General features: G+C 44.9%; 1 protein-coding gene across 2 annotated transcripts in view; it reads right to left on the reverse strand.

Annotated features, from left to right (window-relative positions):
- The window catches only part of LOC126456986 (neither inactivation nor afterpotential protein C), a 390,163-nt gene that overhangs the window by 154,681 nt on the left and 218,369 nt on the right, over positions 1-17,113 (reverse strand). For both annotated transcript variants that reach the window (XM_050092949.1, XM_050092948.1), the window contains exon 17: positions 5,484-5,773. In XM_050092949.1, coding sequence (XP_049948906.1) covers positions 5,484-5,773 — 290 coding nt within the window. The remainder of the gene's footprint in view (positions 1-5,483; positions 5,774-17,113) is intronic.

Consider the following 17,113-nt stretch of genomic DNA (forward strand, 5'->3'; position numbering starts at 1 on the left):
TTTGTTTATGAGGGTCTCCCTATCCCTATCTTTTTTCTCCGTGTTTGTTTGTTTGTGTGTGTGTGTGTGTGTGTGTGTGTGTTTGTGTTCCAGCATAGCTTAAGAACACCTTCATTACAAAGGCATTTACCCTACTTACCAACAGAAAAAACTAGCTCTAAGGCTGAGATATTCTTAACACTCTCATGGATGAGGCATGGGTGTGAATAGATGACATGTACTAATAATCGGAGACGAGTGATATTAGAACTGAAACCAGTATGTCTCTGGCTGCTAGGATACCTAGTGATAGATTCGATGACATTTAGCCCCATAGTGTGACGTGTAAGTCATAACTCCGGAACTCTCTGAGCCATTTCAGGAATAGTTGGTACACATATGACCTACTTTTCTGAAAAAAAAGTAGGGTGGGGCTAGCACATCCTAGCACTCCTTAGAGCGTGTATGGGAGTGGGAGAGGAGGGGAGGGGAGGGGGTAGGAATAGGGGAGGCGAAATAATATGGCCTACAATCAAGTTTTGTGTTAAATTAATATTATATCGAATTTGTTAAATATATCATTTTATGATTTGCATACTGTATTTAAAACATTTAAATTAACTTTAGTTGGGTTTTACACTATAAGCAGATAAGAAAGGAAGAAAGAAAGTAATGAATATTGTGCTTAACGCCCAGTCGATATAGAGGTCTTTAGAGGCGGAGCACAAACTAAAGTTGTGGAGGGGTGAGGAAAGAAATCGGCCGTGCCCTTCGAAAGGAACCATCCCGGCAAATGCCTGGAACGATTTAGGGAAATCACGGAAAACCTAAATCTGGATGGCCGGATACGGGTTTGAACCGTCGTCCTCCCGACATCTTGTGGCATCAAAGGCTTCAACAATAAATTAATTTCTCGTGCCACATCCGAAACAAACACGCCACGAAACAAATGGACACACAACATGAAATGGCGGCAGAAACTCTGTGCTTGGCTAACAAGTCATACAGAATGCATGTGTAACAACAACAAAAGAAGTAAGCGTCTTAGTGTGACAGAAGCAAGGGAAAAAAAACAGCAAAACCTTATGTAACACGCTAAATAACCCGATATATAATTATTTTCCAGTCGGAAATGAACGGAAAAAATAAAAATAAAAAACGTTTTGTTGTTCGCAGATGGCAAGCTGTAGACTACAGCAGATTTAAAGCTACCAGCATACACTATTAGCTTCATGTGAGGTATGTAAACAAATGTACCGGGTGGTTGTAGTTAAATTTCTCCCATTTGCAACGTTACAAAACGGAAACTAATTACCGTACAATGACCACACTTGATATCATTAATGTCAGTGACATGGGGAAGAGAAATAATGCAAAATCAATTCAACTGAAACACATTTAATGTGCTGTTACGGTACGTCATACCATTATATACTGGTACTATTACTGCAACAAAAGGGGTTCAATGTGGCGCCCGTCAGTGTCCAGAAGAGTCAGAAAATCGTAGGATTGCATTCTGCGCAGTAGAACGAAGTTTGTCCGTAGGTATGCCGGCTACCTCTCTTGATATGCTGCGCTTCAGATCATCACTTGTGTGAATGTTCCCCTGGTAAACCCTGACCTTCGGGTACCCGCACAACCAGAAACCACAGGGAGTGAGATCAGGTGGTAGTGCCGGCCAAGCATTTGGAAACGACCAGCTGATAATTCGATCGTTTCCAAATGTGTTTCGGAGTAGCAGGTGAACTTCACGAGCGATTTGCGATAGGGCCCCACACTGCATGAAAACTGTTGAGTTCAATGCGTCTCGCTCCTGTAGGGCGGGTCTGACATGCTGGCGAAACATATCGCAGTAACGTTGGCCAGTGACACTGCACGTCTTTGGTCACTGACCGCCAACCTGTCCAAAAAAGAAAGCGCCAACGATAAATGTAGCCGCGAAGCCACACCATATTGTGACACATTCACTACACAGTGGAACTTCATGCACAGTGACTGGAGATGTAGATGCCCACACTCGGCAATTCTGTGTGTTCACGTCACCCATCAGAGAAAAATCAGCTCGTCTGTCCATAGCATGGTCGAGGGCCAGCCGTCGTCAACTTCAATCCTTGCGGTGCAAGCTGCTCTACGATATGGATCTTGTACGGATAACATTTGAGAGTAGTTCGAAGCACATTCCGTACAGTGGACCACGGGATGTTCAACTGTCGTGACACAGCACGCGCACGCGATAGGGAATTGCGCGCAGCGTTGTCTGCCATAGCAAGAGCGATTTAATTAACCACCTGTGGTGCAGCTGGTCATCGGCTTCTTTCCGGAGTGATGCCCAGTTCTCCAATTGATTCCAACTTATTCATCATGGTCCGCACAGCAGGTGGAGAAAGAGGACCCTCCCGTAATCCGTTCAGCCGGTGATATTCTCGAGGTGGAGCTGCAGAATTACTGTTGTTTTAATAGTAGAGCTTCACCAATAATGTCCTGCTCCTTTTGTCCAAGCTCATGATGACACGTCAACAAGTGCACTGTGACTGGTCAGGAGTGCCAGACTATGAGTCACAATGACTGATCACGGCACCTGTCGGCCATAATTGGAACTGGACGGTGGCGCTGTGACGCATGGAAATCATGCATCCATTACTCTGGACATTAATGCTACGGAGTTTGATACTCGTACAGTAATTAATTTCCGTGTTCTAACGTGTTAAATAGGGAAAGTTCAATTATAAGCACCCAGTATATATCCACTTCAATTCCAAATTTACTATAAAACCAAAATCTTTACACATACTGTAAACAAACAACATATAAAGCCAAACTCAATGATATACACTGTTCAAAAGAATTAAGGGAACACGTGTTCCAAAGCCCGAGATGTGAAATCTATTTTGATACAGGTTCCATGGTGTTCTGGGGAGGCATCAGTGTTAACAGCCATATGGAGCTTGTCGTTGTCCATGGAGGCTTCATCGCTAGGCGTTACACTGAACAGATCCTGTTGGATCTTGTGGCGGCTGCTGCATATGGTGGTGGTCCATTTAAAGCTAGGGCCCATGTGGAGGGCGTTAAAAGGGATGTCTTGTAAGCCCGAACAGTGAAGTAATGGAATGACCGACGATGAATCCCGACCTAAACCCGTCGTGTATAGGTGGATCATGCTCGACAGACGTGTTCGTGGTCATCTTGTTCCACTGGAGACTCTCATCGGCTTTCATTGAAGACTAGGAACTGATATCACAGGGTAATCTTTCTGGGCTTATATGGAGCATGCCACATAGGTGTCAGGCAGTGATAGAAGCTCGTAGAGGGCATACACGTTACTGAAGCTATCGAAGTCCAATGGAAAGCAGCCAGGATGATGAAATGGAAGATTGTTTCCATTTTGTTTTCGATACCTGTCGAAAATATCAGTTTCTTTTATGTAAACGGTTGAGGATGTAACGATGTTTTACGGTGTACCTAATTTGTGGAAGATAAAGGGATAATTTGGTAACATAACTCAGTCTTGAATTATTGCTCAATGGAGTGTGGCAGATCTACATCTAAATCTACATACATACTCCGCAATCCACCATACGGTACGTGGCGGAGGGTACCTCGTGCCACAACTAGCATCTTCTCTCCCTGTTCCACTCCCAAACAGAAGGAGGGAAAAATGACTGCCTATATGTCTCTGTACGAGCCCTAATCTCTCTTATCTTATCTTTGTGGTCTTTCCGCAAAATGTAAGTTGGCGGCAGTAAAATTGTACTGCAGTCAGCCCCAAATGCTGGTTCTCTAAATTTCCTCAGTAGCGATTCACGAAAAGAACGCCTCCTTTCCTGTAGAGACTCCCACCCGAGTTCCTGAAGCATTTCCGTAACACTCGCGTGATGATCAAACCTACCAGTAACAAATCTAGCAGCCCGCCTCTGAATTGCTTCTATGTCCTCCATCAATCCGACCTGATAGGGATCCCAAACGCTGGAGCAGTACTCAAGAATAGGCCGCATTAGTATTTTATAAGCGACCTCCTTTACAGATGAACCACATCTTCCCAAAATTCTACCAATGGACCGAAGACGACTATCCGCCTTCCCCACAACTGCCATTACATGCTTGTCCCACTTCATATCGCTCTGCAATGTTACGCCCAAAATCATGTTCGCGTAATTCTTCTGACCAGTGTATGCCTCAGCTCTGTTCTGCATGCAGACTAATGTAAAATGTGTGACACTTTATAATAGCTTCTTTTGCAGATATAAATGTTGTTGTTGTTGTGGTCTTCAGTCCTGAGACTGGTTTGATGCAGCTCTCCATGCTACTGTATCCTGTGCAAGCTTCTTCATCTCCCAGTACCTACTGCAATCTACATCCGTCTGAATCTGCTTAGTGTATTCATCTCTTGGTCTCCCTCTACGATTTTCACCCTCCACACTGCCCTCCAATGCAAAATTTTTGATGCCTCAGAGCATGTCCTACCAACCGGTCCCTTCTTCTTGTCAAGTTGTGCCACAAACTCCTCCCCAATTCTATTCAATACCTCCTCATTAGTTATGTGATCTACCCATCTAATCTTCAGAATTCTTCTGTAGGACCACATTTCGAAAGCTTCTTTTCTCTTCTTGTCCAAACTATTTATCGTCCATGTTTCACTTCCATACATGGCTACACTCCGTACAAATACTTTCAGAAACGACTTCCTGACACTTGAATCTATACTCGATGTTAACAAATTTCTCTTCTTCAGAAACACTTTCCATGCCATTGCTAGTCTACATTTTATATCCTCTCTACTTCGAACATCATCAGTTATTTTGCTCCCCAAATAGCAAAACTCCTTTACCACTTTAAGTGTCTCATTTCCTAATTCGCTCAGCATCACCCGACTTAATTCGACTGCATTCCATTATCCTCGTTTTGCTTTTGTTGATATTCATCTTATATTCTCCTTTCAATTAAATACTTTTTTGATAAGAGTTCGTATAATCCAAAGAAGAGGTTAAAATGTAACAACAATTTTTCGGAAAGAACATAAACAATAAACCCACTGAAGATGGTACAGAAATGCTGAAACATGTGTGGGTGAAAAGAGAGTGTTGCGTAAGGCTGAATTCCTCTGCAGTTTTACTGTCAGTAGATTTATTTCATTTTCTTATCTGATGCAAAGTTTGGATGAGTAAGGAAGTGGACTAAGTGAGGTTGCCAGGTACCAGCTAGTGATGCAATAAGGAAGTGCGTGCATACTGAAATTCCAAACGTGTGAAAGTTCAAATGGTTCAAATGGCTCTGACCACTATGGGACTTAACATCTGAGGTCATCAGTCCCCTAGACTTAGAACTACTTAAACCTAAGGACATCACATACATCCATGCCCGAGGCAGGATTCGAACCTGCGACCGTAGCAGCAGCGCGGTTCCGGACTGAAGCGCCTAGAACCGCTCGGCCACAGTGGCCGGCCGTGTGAAAGTGGTGGAATGCTCTTTAACGGCCAGAGAGTTGTGTTGAGCACCCGCAGACTCACCTGCGGATGAACTCTGCGAAGGTGATCCTGTGGGGGTAGCCGCTCTGGCGCGCGCGTGCAGTGTCCACCACGGAGAGCGCTCGCAGCTGCTGGCGCACCACTTCTGGCTGGAAGCCGCGCGGAGCGCCCGTCAAGTCGGCTCGCAGGCAGCGCACGAAGTGTGTGCCACCGCTGCCCGCGCCCACCGACAGGTTCTTCAGCAGCTCCAGGCTGACGGCACGGAACACCGCCGCCGCCGTGCGCATGCGCCGCGTCTGCGAGTACTGCCCGCGAGACTCGGTGTTGAACCTCTGTGGACCGAGGACGTGCTCGTCAGTTGCCGCCGGTCACCTCTGCCTAAAAGTCTTTTATTACGAACAACTTACATTGAAAGGGACTCACGGATAATGTTGTGGGAAGGCTAACAAAAGACTGCGTTTTATTGGCCATTAAAACTGCTACACCAAAAGAAATGCAGATGATAAATGGGTGTTCATTGGACAAATATATTATACTAGGACTGACATGTGATTACATTTTCACGCAAATTGGGTGCATAGATCCTGAAAAATCAGTACCCGGAACAACCACCTCTTGCCGTATTAACGGCCTTGATACGCCTGGGCATTGAGTCAAATAGAGCTTGGATGGCGTGTACAGGTACAGCTGCCCATGCAGCTTCAACACGATACCACAGTTCATCAAGAGTAGTGACTGGCGTATTGTGACGAGCCAGTTGCTCGGCCACCATTGACCAGACGTTTTCAATTGGTGAGAGATCTGGAGAATGTGCTAGCCAGGACAGCAGTCGAACATTTCTGTATCCATAAAGGCCCGTACAGGACCTGCAACATGCGGTTGTACATTATCCTGCTGAAATGCTGGGATCGAACGAAGGGTAGAGCCACGGGTCGTAACACATCTGAAATGTAACGTCCACTTTTCAAAGTGCCGTCAATGCGAACAAGAGTTGACCGAGACGTGTAACCAGTGGCACCCCATATCATCACGCCAGGTGATACGCCAGTATGGCGATGACGAATACACGCTTCCAATGTGCGTTCACCGCGATGTTACCTTTTTCCATATCCCGGTCGTTTTTCAAGTAATGCTCGATTTAAATCGATCATTTGCTGTTGGTAGCGATCAGTGTTAACGGTTTCATCAGATTTTAGCGGCTCATAATAGATAAAACCATTCTGATCCCACCAAACACAGAGCTTTGTCTTGTTTCCAAAGCGATTTGATCTTGCAGTGAATGTCGATGGTTTGCCTGGATTCACTCATGATTTACGACGCTTAGAATTCTCAAAATATATCGATTTTTCATCATCTGCCACTATCCGTTGGAGAAACGACTTTCTTTTGTATCTGGCGAGCAGCATTTCACAAGTGGTCTTTCGATTTGCTTGCTGTCTGTCATTCAGTTCATGCGGAACCCATTTTCCCACTTTCTGCACCTTTCCCACAGTTTTCAACAGAAGAGAAACACTCAATTATTCCGCGAGTTCCTGTTGAGTTTGAATATCATCTTCATCCAATAAGGCCAGCAATTAGTTGTCTTCGAACTTTTCGGTGGTTTCTCGCCCTCGTCGTTTCTCACGTCAAAATCACCAATTTTGAATTTTTTGAACCACTCGAAACACTATGTTATCCCAAGAGCACGTTCGCCGAAAGCTTCAACAAGCTTTAGACGCGATTCTGCAGCAGTTTCCTTCAAATGATAACATAAAACAACGCTATCCGCAAATCGTAGTTCGTAGGCACAAAACTCGACATGTTTACGGGTTTGAAATAGATACCGACGTATGGAACTTCGGTTACTGTGTGTTGTCATTCGTCGTCAGCCGTTGCAGGAAGCAGATGGCGCTGCAGACGAGGTCTCACTGGCCCTGCACTGACGGCTATAGGGATATTCCGGCTTCATTCTTCTACACCTGCTGTGAATATCAACTAATATTGATGCCTTAACGCATTCGTATACAATTTTGCCGACTGTTAATCTGGTTGGTAAATTGGATGGAAAGTTATTTATTGTGTTGCGAGAAGTTGGAGATGCTCTACCCCCTATGATTCTTCCTCCTATGCATGATCCTGCAAGGTCAGTAGGGAATATTTACATCACAGCAAGCAGGAGTGGAAAAATGGGCCTAAGAGAACTACAAGTACGGTATGAGCACTGCCTTTGGCCAACAACTAGTCAAAATAACTTGCTTTTGCTCAATTCCTGGTCTACGTATAAAAATCATATTCCTTAAGAGAAAACCATCCCTCCTGAATTGCCATTAATACCACCTGCAACCACTGGAGAAATTCAGCCTCTGGATACTTGTTTTTCTACATCCACATCTACATATTTACTCCGCGGGCCACCGTACGGTGCGTGGCGGAAGGCACCACGTACCACAACTAGTAATTTTCTTTCCTGCTCCACTGACAAATGGTGCGATGGAAAAACGACTGCCTAAAAACCTGCGTGCGAGACCTAATTTCTCACATCTTATCTCCTGGGTTTTTATGTTAAATGCACGTTGGTGGCAGTAGAGTCGTTCTGCAGTCAGCCTAAAATGCCGATTCTCTAAATTTTAGCAATAGTGTCTTGCGAAAAGACCGTCGCCTTCCCTGCAGGGATTCCCATTTGAGTTCACAAATCATCTTTGTAATAGTTGCAACCTGTAACAAATCTATCAGCACGCTTCTGAATTGCTTCAGTGTCTTTCTTTGGCCCGATCTGGTGGGAGTCCAAAACACTCGAACAGCACTTAAGAACTGATCGCACTAGCGTTCGATATGCTGTCTGTTGTATGGATGAGTTACACTTTCACAGAATTCTCCAAATAAAACGAAGTCGAGCATCCTAGCCTAACGTGTTATTTCACTTAATGTCGGTCTGCAACGTTACGCCAAGATATTTGACTTGTATAGCAGCACTCTACTAATGCCGTACTCGAACTATAGGGTTGTTTTTGCTATGAAGCAGCATTAACTTCATTTTTCTACATTCAGACCAAGCTCCCATTCATCCCACTAACTACAAATTCTGTCTAAGTCATTTTGTATGTTCCAACAGTCACTAAACGATCATCTTCCTGTACACTACAGCCTCATCAGCGAATGGCCGTAAATTGCTGCTCACCCTATCCGTTAGATCATTGACACAGGCCTATATAGAGAGCAAGAGTGGTCCTCTCACACTTCTGTGGGGCACTTCTGATGATACCTTTATCTCTGAAGAACTCTTGCCGACGAACTGGTTTCTATTACATAAAAAGTCTTCGAGCCACTGACATATCTGGGAACTTAAACCGCATGCTCGGACATTCGTCGACAGTCTGTAGTTGGGCATCGTCTCAAACAGTCTCCAGAAACGTAACTCTGAGGATTATGTTACAGGGAGCCGTGTAGCGATCGTGGCAGCACGTCGCGAGGTAATCGACTTTGAACTTCGGTAATCATCGGCATAAGACGCATGAGTTATAGAATATGAGGTGCGACAATAAAGTAAAGAGACTGATTTTCTTTTCAGGATGTGGCAACCCTGTAGGCTTTTGTAGGCACAATATCTTTGACCTTGGTCTATAAGCTGCTTCTAGTCCAAGCGGCACATCGATGCAACTGCTCAGTTGTGAGTGGTGCAGTAATAAGTTAACATGTGTTTGTGTCTCTCGTCACGGAAATGGAACCGCATAATATTGCGCAACGGTATGCCATTTCTTTTTGCATTAAATTGTGTGAAAACGCGACGACAACTTACAGTAAGCTTCAGAACGCTATTGGAGAAGAGGTTATGTCAAGAGCTCAAGTTTTTTGTTGGCATAAAATGTTTAGTGAAGGCAGAACGAATGTTGAAGGTGAAGACCGTAGTGGGCGACCATCAACCTAATGGACGGATGTCAACTTGGCCAAGGTGCGTGAACTCGTGCGATCTGATCGAAGATTATCCGTGAAAATGACTGCAGAAGAACTGAACATCAATCGAGAAACTGTTCGTCTAATAATAACTGAAGGTCTTGGTATGAGAAAGATTTGTTCAAAAATGGTCGCCAAAAATCTCACAGCACAACAGCGAGAAACACGGAAAAATGTGGCAGCCGATCTGTTAGAGCAAACGGAAATCAATCAAGAATTGTTGAGCCAAGTTGTCACTGGTCACGAAAGTTTTTTTTTTTTTTTTTTTTTTTTTTTTTTTCAGTACGATCCAGAGACAAAACGCCGAGGTTCTCAATGGTGCTCAAAGGGATCACCCAGACCAAAAAAAGCTTGCATGTCAAAGTCAAAAGTGAAATGCATGCTTGTGTCCTTCTTTGATTCCAAGGGAATTCTTACTAAAGAGTGGGAGCCTCCTGGACAAACAGTTAACCAATGTTACTACAAAGAAATTTTAGAAAGACTTCGTAAAAGAGTTCTTCGTGTCTGTGCCCACATTGCTGATAGTTGGATTCTGCATCACGATAATGCGCCAACGCATACTGCTCTGACAGTATAGCAATTTTTAACCTCAAAACAAATTTCAGTGCCGGCCGAAGTGGCCGTGCGGTTCTAGGCGCTGCAGTCTGGAACCGCGAGACCGCTACGGTCGCAGGTTCGAATCCTGCCTCGGGCATGGATGTGTGTGATGTTCCTAGGTTAGTTAGGTTTAACTAGTTCTAAGTTCTAGGGGAGTAATGACCTCAGAAGTTGAGTCCCATGGTGCTCAGAGCCATTTGAACCATTTTTTAACAAATTTCAGCACTACCACAGCCACCTTATTCACCAGATATCACTCCGTGCGACTTTTTTCTGTTTCCAAGAATCAAAACGGCGGTCAAGGGACACCATTTTCAAACAACACAAAACGTCCAAAAAGCTGTGACGAGGGTCTTGTAGGATGTTACAGAAGATGATTTCCAGAAATGTTACCATCAATGGCAGAAGCGCTGGCAAAAGTGTGTGCAATAAGGGAACTACTTTGAAGGAGACAACACTAAACATGACTAAAATGGTAAGCAACATTTTTTTTCACATCAGTCTCATTACTTTATTGTCGCACCTCGTATAGGAGATTAAACAAGAAAGCAGGCCTCTGAGGTCAACAATGTACGTGCATTTGAAACGTATTATCGCACTGTCTGCGGTTACGTCTTAAAGGACAGCCAGTTTCACGATAAGCTTCACGACAAACAGTTTCTCATGCCGTTGCATGCCATCACATTCCATCAGCTCATCACCCTGTTACACCAGTATGATTCTATATGCATTCTTAAGAGTGGATACGTAGCTGAATGTCCTGCATGGTTTGCAGCTCCAAAGGAGTTCGCCTTCGATCTTGATGGTCGAATTTTTGTAATCACTGTGGCATGCCATCTTTTATTTGGTTTTTATCGTGCAAGGTAAAGGTTTGTCTGAACGGTCCTTGAATTTCGACGATTTCCGTAATATATACATCCCATAGAATGTTGATCTCTGTATCTCCCGGACGCTCGTTTTCTATCGCCTTTCTGACGTACATGGTGCGTCATAGCAGCTAATATTTTTCCTGTCATAGTTGTTCACACAGCGGTGAGCCTTACTAAAGATTGAAGTTGCTACGTCTCACTCAAGGGATTCCTTTTTCCGACCACAATTCTGGCGTCGTGTTTCGTGGCCACGTACGTTATACTCTTATTTGTAGACACCTTGAGCAGTTCGCCGCGAAACACCAACAAATCCAGCAACTTTGCACACCGTATGACTACGGACTATGCCAAACACAAATCCCCCTTTGTTGCCGCTGTGTCACGGCCTTATACACTCCTGGAAATGGAAAAAAGAACACATTGACACCGGTGTGTCAGACCCACCATACTTGCTCCGGACACTGCGAGAGGGCTGTACAAGCAATGATCACACGCACGGCACAGCGGACACACCAGGAACCGCGGTGTTGGCCGTCGAATGGCGCTAGCTGCGCAGCATTTGTGCACCGCCGCCGTCAGTGTCAGCCAGTTTGCCGTGGTATACGGAGCTCCATCGCAGTATTTAACACTGGTAGCATGCCGCGACAGCGTGGACGTGAACCGTATGTGCAGTTGACGGACTTTGAGCGAGGGCGTATAGTGGGCATGCGGGAGGCCGGGTGGACGTACCGCCGAATTGCTCAACACGTGGGGCGTGAGGTCTCCACAGTACATCGATGTTGTCGCCAGTGGTCGGCGGAAGGTGCACGTGACCGTCGACCAGGGACCGGACCGCAGCGACGCACGGATGCACGCCAAGACCGTAGGATCCTACGCAGTGCCGTAGGGGACCGCACCGCCACTTCCCAGCAAATTAGGGACACTGTTGCTCCTGGGGTATCGGTGAGGACCATTCGCAACCGTCTCCATGAAGCTGGGCTACGGTCCCGCACACCGTTAGGCCGTCTTCCGCTCACGCCCCAACATCGTGCAGCCCGCCTCCAGTGGTGTCGCGACAGGCGTGAATGGAGGGACGAATGGAGACGTGTCGTCTTCAGCGATGAGAGTCGCTTCTGCCTTGGTGCCAATGATGGTCGTATGCGTGTTTGGCGCCGTGCAGGTGAGCGCCACAATCAGGACTGCATACGACCGAGGCACACAGGGCCAACACCCGGCATCATGGTGTGGGGAGCGATCTCCTACACTGGCCGTACACCACTGGTGATCGTCGAGGGGACACTGAATAGTGCACGGTACATCCAAACCGTCATCGAACCCATCGTTCTACCATTCCTAGACCGGCAAGGGAACTTGCTGTTCCAACAGGACAATGCACGTCCGCATGTATCCCGTGGCACCCAACGTGCTCTAGAAGGTGTAAGTCAACTACCCTGGCCAGCAAGATCTCCGGATCTGTCCCCCATTGAGCATGTTTGGGACTGGATGAAGCGTCGTCTCACGCAGTCTGCACGTCCAGCACGAACGCTGGTCCAACTGAGGTGCCAGGTGGAAATGGCATGGCAAGCCGTTCCACAGGACTACATCCAGCATCTCTACGATCGTCTCCATGGGAGAATAGCAGCCTGCATTGCTGCGAAAGGTGGATATACACTGTTCTAGTGCCGACATTGTGCATGCTCTGTTGCCTGTGTCTATGTGCCTGTGGTTCTGTCAGTGTGATCATGTGATGTATCTGACCCCAGGAATGTGTCAATAAAGTTTCCCCTTCCTGGGACAATGAATTCACGGTGTTCTTATTTCAATTTCCAGGTGTGTATTTACCCATGTTTACATACAATGTCCGCTTGAAACATAAATGTGTCATTGACCGTTACTGCCTTATGCCCACACAGAGGCGGTGAGCGCACGATCAACACTTGACTCGATTGCTGCATCATTATAAAGGCTTAACGATTCATCTGCGTGTGCACACTACGGTGACTAATTTTACAACTGGTGAGCTTATCTAATTTACTTTCTAACAAGTACAGGATATAGGCGAAATAATATGAACAGTGGTAGTAAAGGTATGGTTGTGTTTGACGGTCAACTACGCAGGTAAGACATGTGTCGCGCTGACTGTGCGTGTTCAGTACGGACTAGGCAACAGCAGGTTATTTACTATTAGTGTACACTTCGTATTTGCATTCAGAAGCCGAGATCGACGTGGAATGTAAGACCTAGCAGAGTTCCAAAGAGGGCAGATTGTGAGGGCCCGATTAGCTGGAGCGTCAGTAACCAAGACAGCTGACTTATTGAATGTTTCAAGAGCAAATGTTTCAACAGTCATGACAGCCTACATAAAACGAGGAAAGACATCATCGTGTAAACGTAATAGTGGGCGCAAATCACAACTAAATGACAGAGATCGTCGTACGCTAATACGAATTGTGTCAGAACAACTTGAAACTACGGCGGCTAAAGTGACTACAGAGCTCAATAGCCATCTTCGAGACCCTGTATCTAACGACACTGGCCTCCGAGAACTCCATAATGCGAATATTCATGGACGAGTTGCTATACTGAACCCATTAGTGACGACAACCAACACAAAGAAGCGTAAAACATGGTGTCAGGAGCATAAACGTTGGACGGCTCATCAGTGGTAACACGTCATATGGTCCGACGAGTCAATGTTTTCACTATTTTCAACATCGGGCCGGGTTTACGTCTGGAGACCGCCAAAAGAATCCTACAGTCCTGATTGTTTGATTGATTCCAATGGTGTGGGCAGCCATACCATGGAATTCTGCTGGTCCCATAATTACTCTCAAAGGCCGTATTACAGCCAACGATTATGTGAACATTTTAGGTGATCAGGTCCACCCCATGATTCAGTTGTTCTTCCCCAACAATGATGTCATATTTCAGGACGATAGTGCACCAATTCACACAGCCAGGACAGTACAATCGTGGTATGAGGAGCATGCAACTGACCTGCAGCGTCTTTCCCGGCCAGCACAGTCCCCGGACTTGAACATTATCAAATCCTTGTGGGCCACTCCAGAGCAGATTTCCGCCTCCCTCGTCTCTACAGGGGTTAGAAGAGGCTTTGATCGAAGAGTAGCATAACATTCCACTGGAGACTCTACAATCATTATATGCCAGTATTCCAAAAAGAATAGCAGCTGTATTATGGTGGTCCAACCCCTTATTAATAAACCATTCCCAAGTAAGTACAGGTGTTCACGTTATTTTGCCTATCCCCTGTAAGTGCCAAATAATGTCGAAAATTATTTTTCTCGTTAAACAGATCTGACGGTTTCATTGTTGAGACGTTTACTTTTTTACGTTCTTTTTTACGCATTTTCTTTGTCCAGGTGTTGTATAGATACCCTGTTGTTTGCACTTCATTCGTCTCTTTTGTCAGAGACCTCTACGATATTAATCCGTTGTGAAAGGACTTTGCTTCGTAGTATTGAAAAAAAGTGAAGTTTTTACTTAAAAGTTTTGTGGTGTATGCCGCTAGGCTGTAGCCTACATAGCCTACATGTAAATGCAGTCCTGATAATAATTATTCCATGTAATACGTGCAGTTGTTGTTTGGCCCAAACCGATGGCCAGAGCAAGCAAATTATTCTAGTGTACAATTTTTACGCTGTAATGACACACAATGTTCTTGTAGTACCACTTTTGATGTAGTTTGTAAAGCGGATGATAGGTATGAATGTATTAAATATACTGAACTATATCTGTTCCAGTATGATAAACTAGTTGATCGTTGCATTAAGGACGTATTATTCATATTATGCAGTTTGCCCATAAAATTCAATTGAGTGCCATTTCGATTTTATTGAGGCAGATACACCAGTCAAAACTCAGTTATGCAAAGGAGATGCCTCAAATCTTTACTCAAATTTTAACATCCCACCGTCTGCAACAAATGATATTCCAAAACGTGTTGAAGATGGTATAGAATTCGTATTAAATACGTATGTTTCCACTGCATGTGACAACATACGAGGGTTGAATGAAAAGTGATGCCTCCACCTTCCTTAAATGGTTTGGATGGGAATATTTTAATAAATCAAACGCATAAATAATCCTTAGAATGTTATCTTCAATTACCAGTATTCACTTTTCCACATAATCATCAGCCAATTGGATACATGTCTGCCAACGATGAACAAAGTTTCTGTAGCCGTCACGGAAGAAGTCGACACTCTGTTTCCGCAACCACAGTCTCACAGTTCTCTCAACGTCTTCAACAGAAGCATAATGATGTCCCCGCAGATCTTCTTTCATTATCGAGAACAGATGGAAGTCAGACCGTGGTAAATCTTGATTGTATGGAGGATGCCGTACGGTGGTGTGATTCAGTCTCTGAAGTTCAGCTGTGGTGGCCCGTGAAGCAATAATGTGACCCACACGTGAAATGCCGATTGTGCTTGCAATTCCTCTTTGAGTGATATGACGACCGTCCTGAATCAATCTGTCAATATTTTGCTTGTGAAACTCGGTGGTTGCTGTCCAACTCTTTGTTTGTCACGCAGGTCAGATGTTCCCGCCTCAACAGTTTTAAACTTACTCGTCCAACGACGCAAAGTACTCACATCAACACAATCACTATAAACTGCTTTCGTTCTCTGACGAATCTCCTTTGTGGTGACACCTTTTGCTGTCAAGAATTCTGTTGTGGGTTGGCAAGAGGGCCAACCCGGTATACTAGAGGAAGCCGAAAGGCACGCGTTTTAGCTCACGCAGGCTGGCGTGAGGTCTGGAACAAGACAAGGAAATTAGACTTTAGCAAAAAAACGTACGTAGCTGCTGGAATACTTAACTTTAATCCATAAATGGTGAACATCGCTCTTGACGGTACATGTTTTACAGCATCAATAGTAACTGGTAATGGCGCCTTGCTAGGTCGTAGCAAATGACGTAGCTGAAGGCTATGCTAACTATCGTCTCGGCAAATGAGAGCGTATTTTGTCAGTGAACCATCGCTAGCAAAGTCGGTTGTACCACTGGGGCGAGTGCTAGGAAGTCTCTCTCTAGACCTGCCGTGTGGCGGCGCTCGGTCTGCAATCACTGATAGTGGCGACACGCGGGTCCGACGTATACTAACGGACCGCGGCCGATTTAAAGGCTACCACCTAGCAAGTGTAGTGTCTGGCGGTGACACCACAAATTCAATGACTGCACGTTGCTCAAATCGCACTGATCGACCGTCTGCGCAGCGTTACATACTTTACACTGTAACAAATGCTAAGACTTTCCGCCAACTGGAGCTGTAGAGAAGAGGCTACGGAAAAAGCCAGTACCTGCCGCATACCAATGTTGAAGAGTTACGATGGTGGAGTCACTACTTTTCAGTCACCTCTCGTAACATGTGAAACATTTTTCAAAGTCTATTGTGATTCATTGTACGAAACTTACAGTACTTTTGTTTTTTCTTTTCATTCCCTGTGTAATATAACATTGAAGCATATGTGAAAATAATGTCCCTCTTACTTACACGTGCTGTATGTTAAAATTTTAAGACAAGGTAGAGGTAAAAAGAGAATGAGTGTGTGTGTGTGTGTGTGTGTGTGTGTGTGTGTGTGTGTGTGTGTGAGAGAGAGAGAGAGAGAGAGAGAAACGCAATTTACCGTGATGTATATATAATAGAGATAATTGTGATGATGATTGTGCAGAGTGAGTGTGTGTGTGTGTGTGTGTGTGTGTGTGTGTGTGTGTGTGTGAGAGAGAGAGAGAGAGAGAGAGAGAGAAACGCAATTTACCGTGATGTATATATAATAGAGATAATTGTGATGATGATTGTGCAGAGTGAGTGTGTGTGTGTGTGTGTGTGTGTGTGTGTGTGTGTGTGTGTGTGTGTGTGTGTGTGTGCAGTTAGGAAGCAAAAGACTTATGCTATTTTATAAATGTATCTTCGACCCTGGCAACTACTGAAATGAAGGCTTTTGAACTACCAGTACACATATTCGAAATTGATACCAGAAGCTTGCATCTACATGCTGATTGGCTGCCTCATTTTAATACCATACTATGATTGGCTGGTGAGAGGAAGGTGAAAAGGGGGTAAAAGTAGAAGTGGGCTAGTTCCACAACCCTGTTTTTTTTTTATTTTTTTTATTTTTTTTTTAATTTTTTTTTAAGCGCAAGTGACTTAGTTCTGCTATTGTGGTTTGATTGGCTGGGTATAGGGGGAGGTGGAAGGGACCGAGGGTACAAAGCGCAATTGGGCTAGCTCCACAGCTCTGGATTTTATTTTTAAATTTCCCACTAGCCTGTTGA

The sequence above is a fragment of the Schistocerca serialis genome, chromosome 2 (assembly GCF_023864345.2).
Source record: "Schistocerca serialis cubense isolate TAMUIC-IGC-003099 chromosome 2, iqSchSeri2.2, whole genome shotgun sequence".
Taxonomy (NCBI): domain Eukaryota; kingdom Metazoa; phylum Arthropoda; class Insecta; order Orthoptera; family Acrididae; genus Schistocerca; species Schistocerca serialis.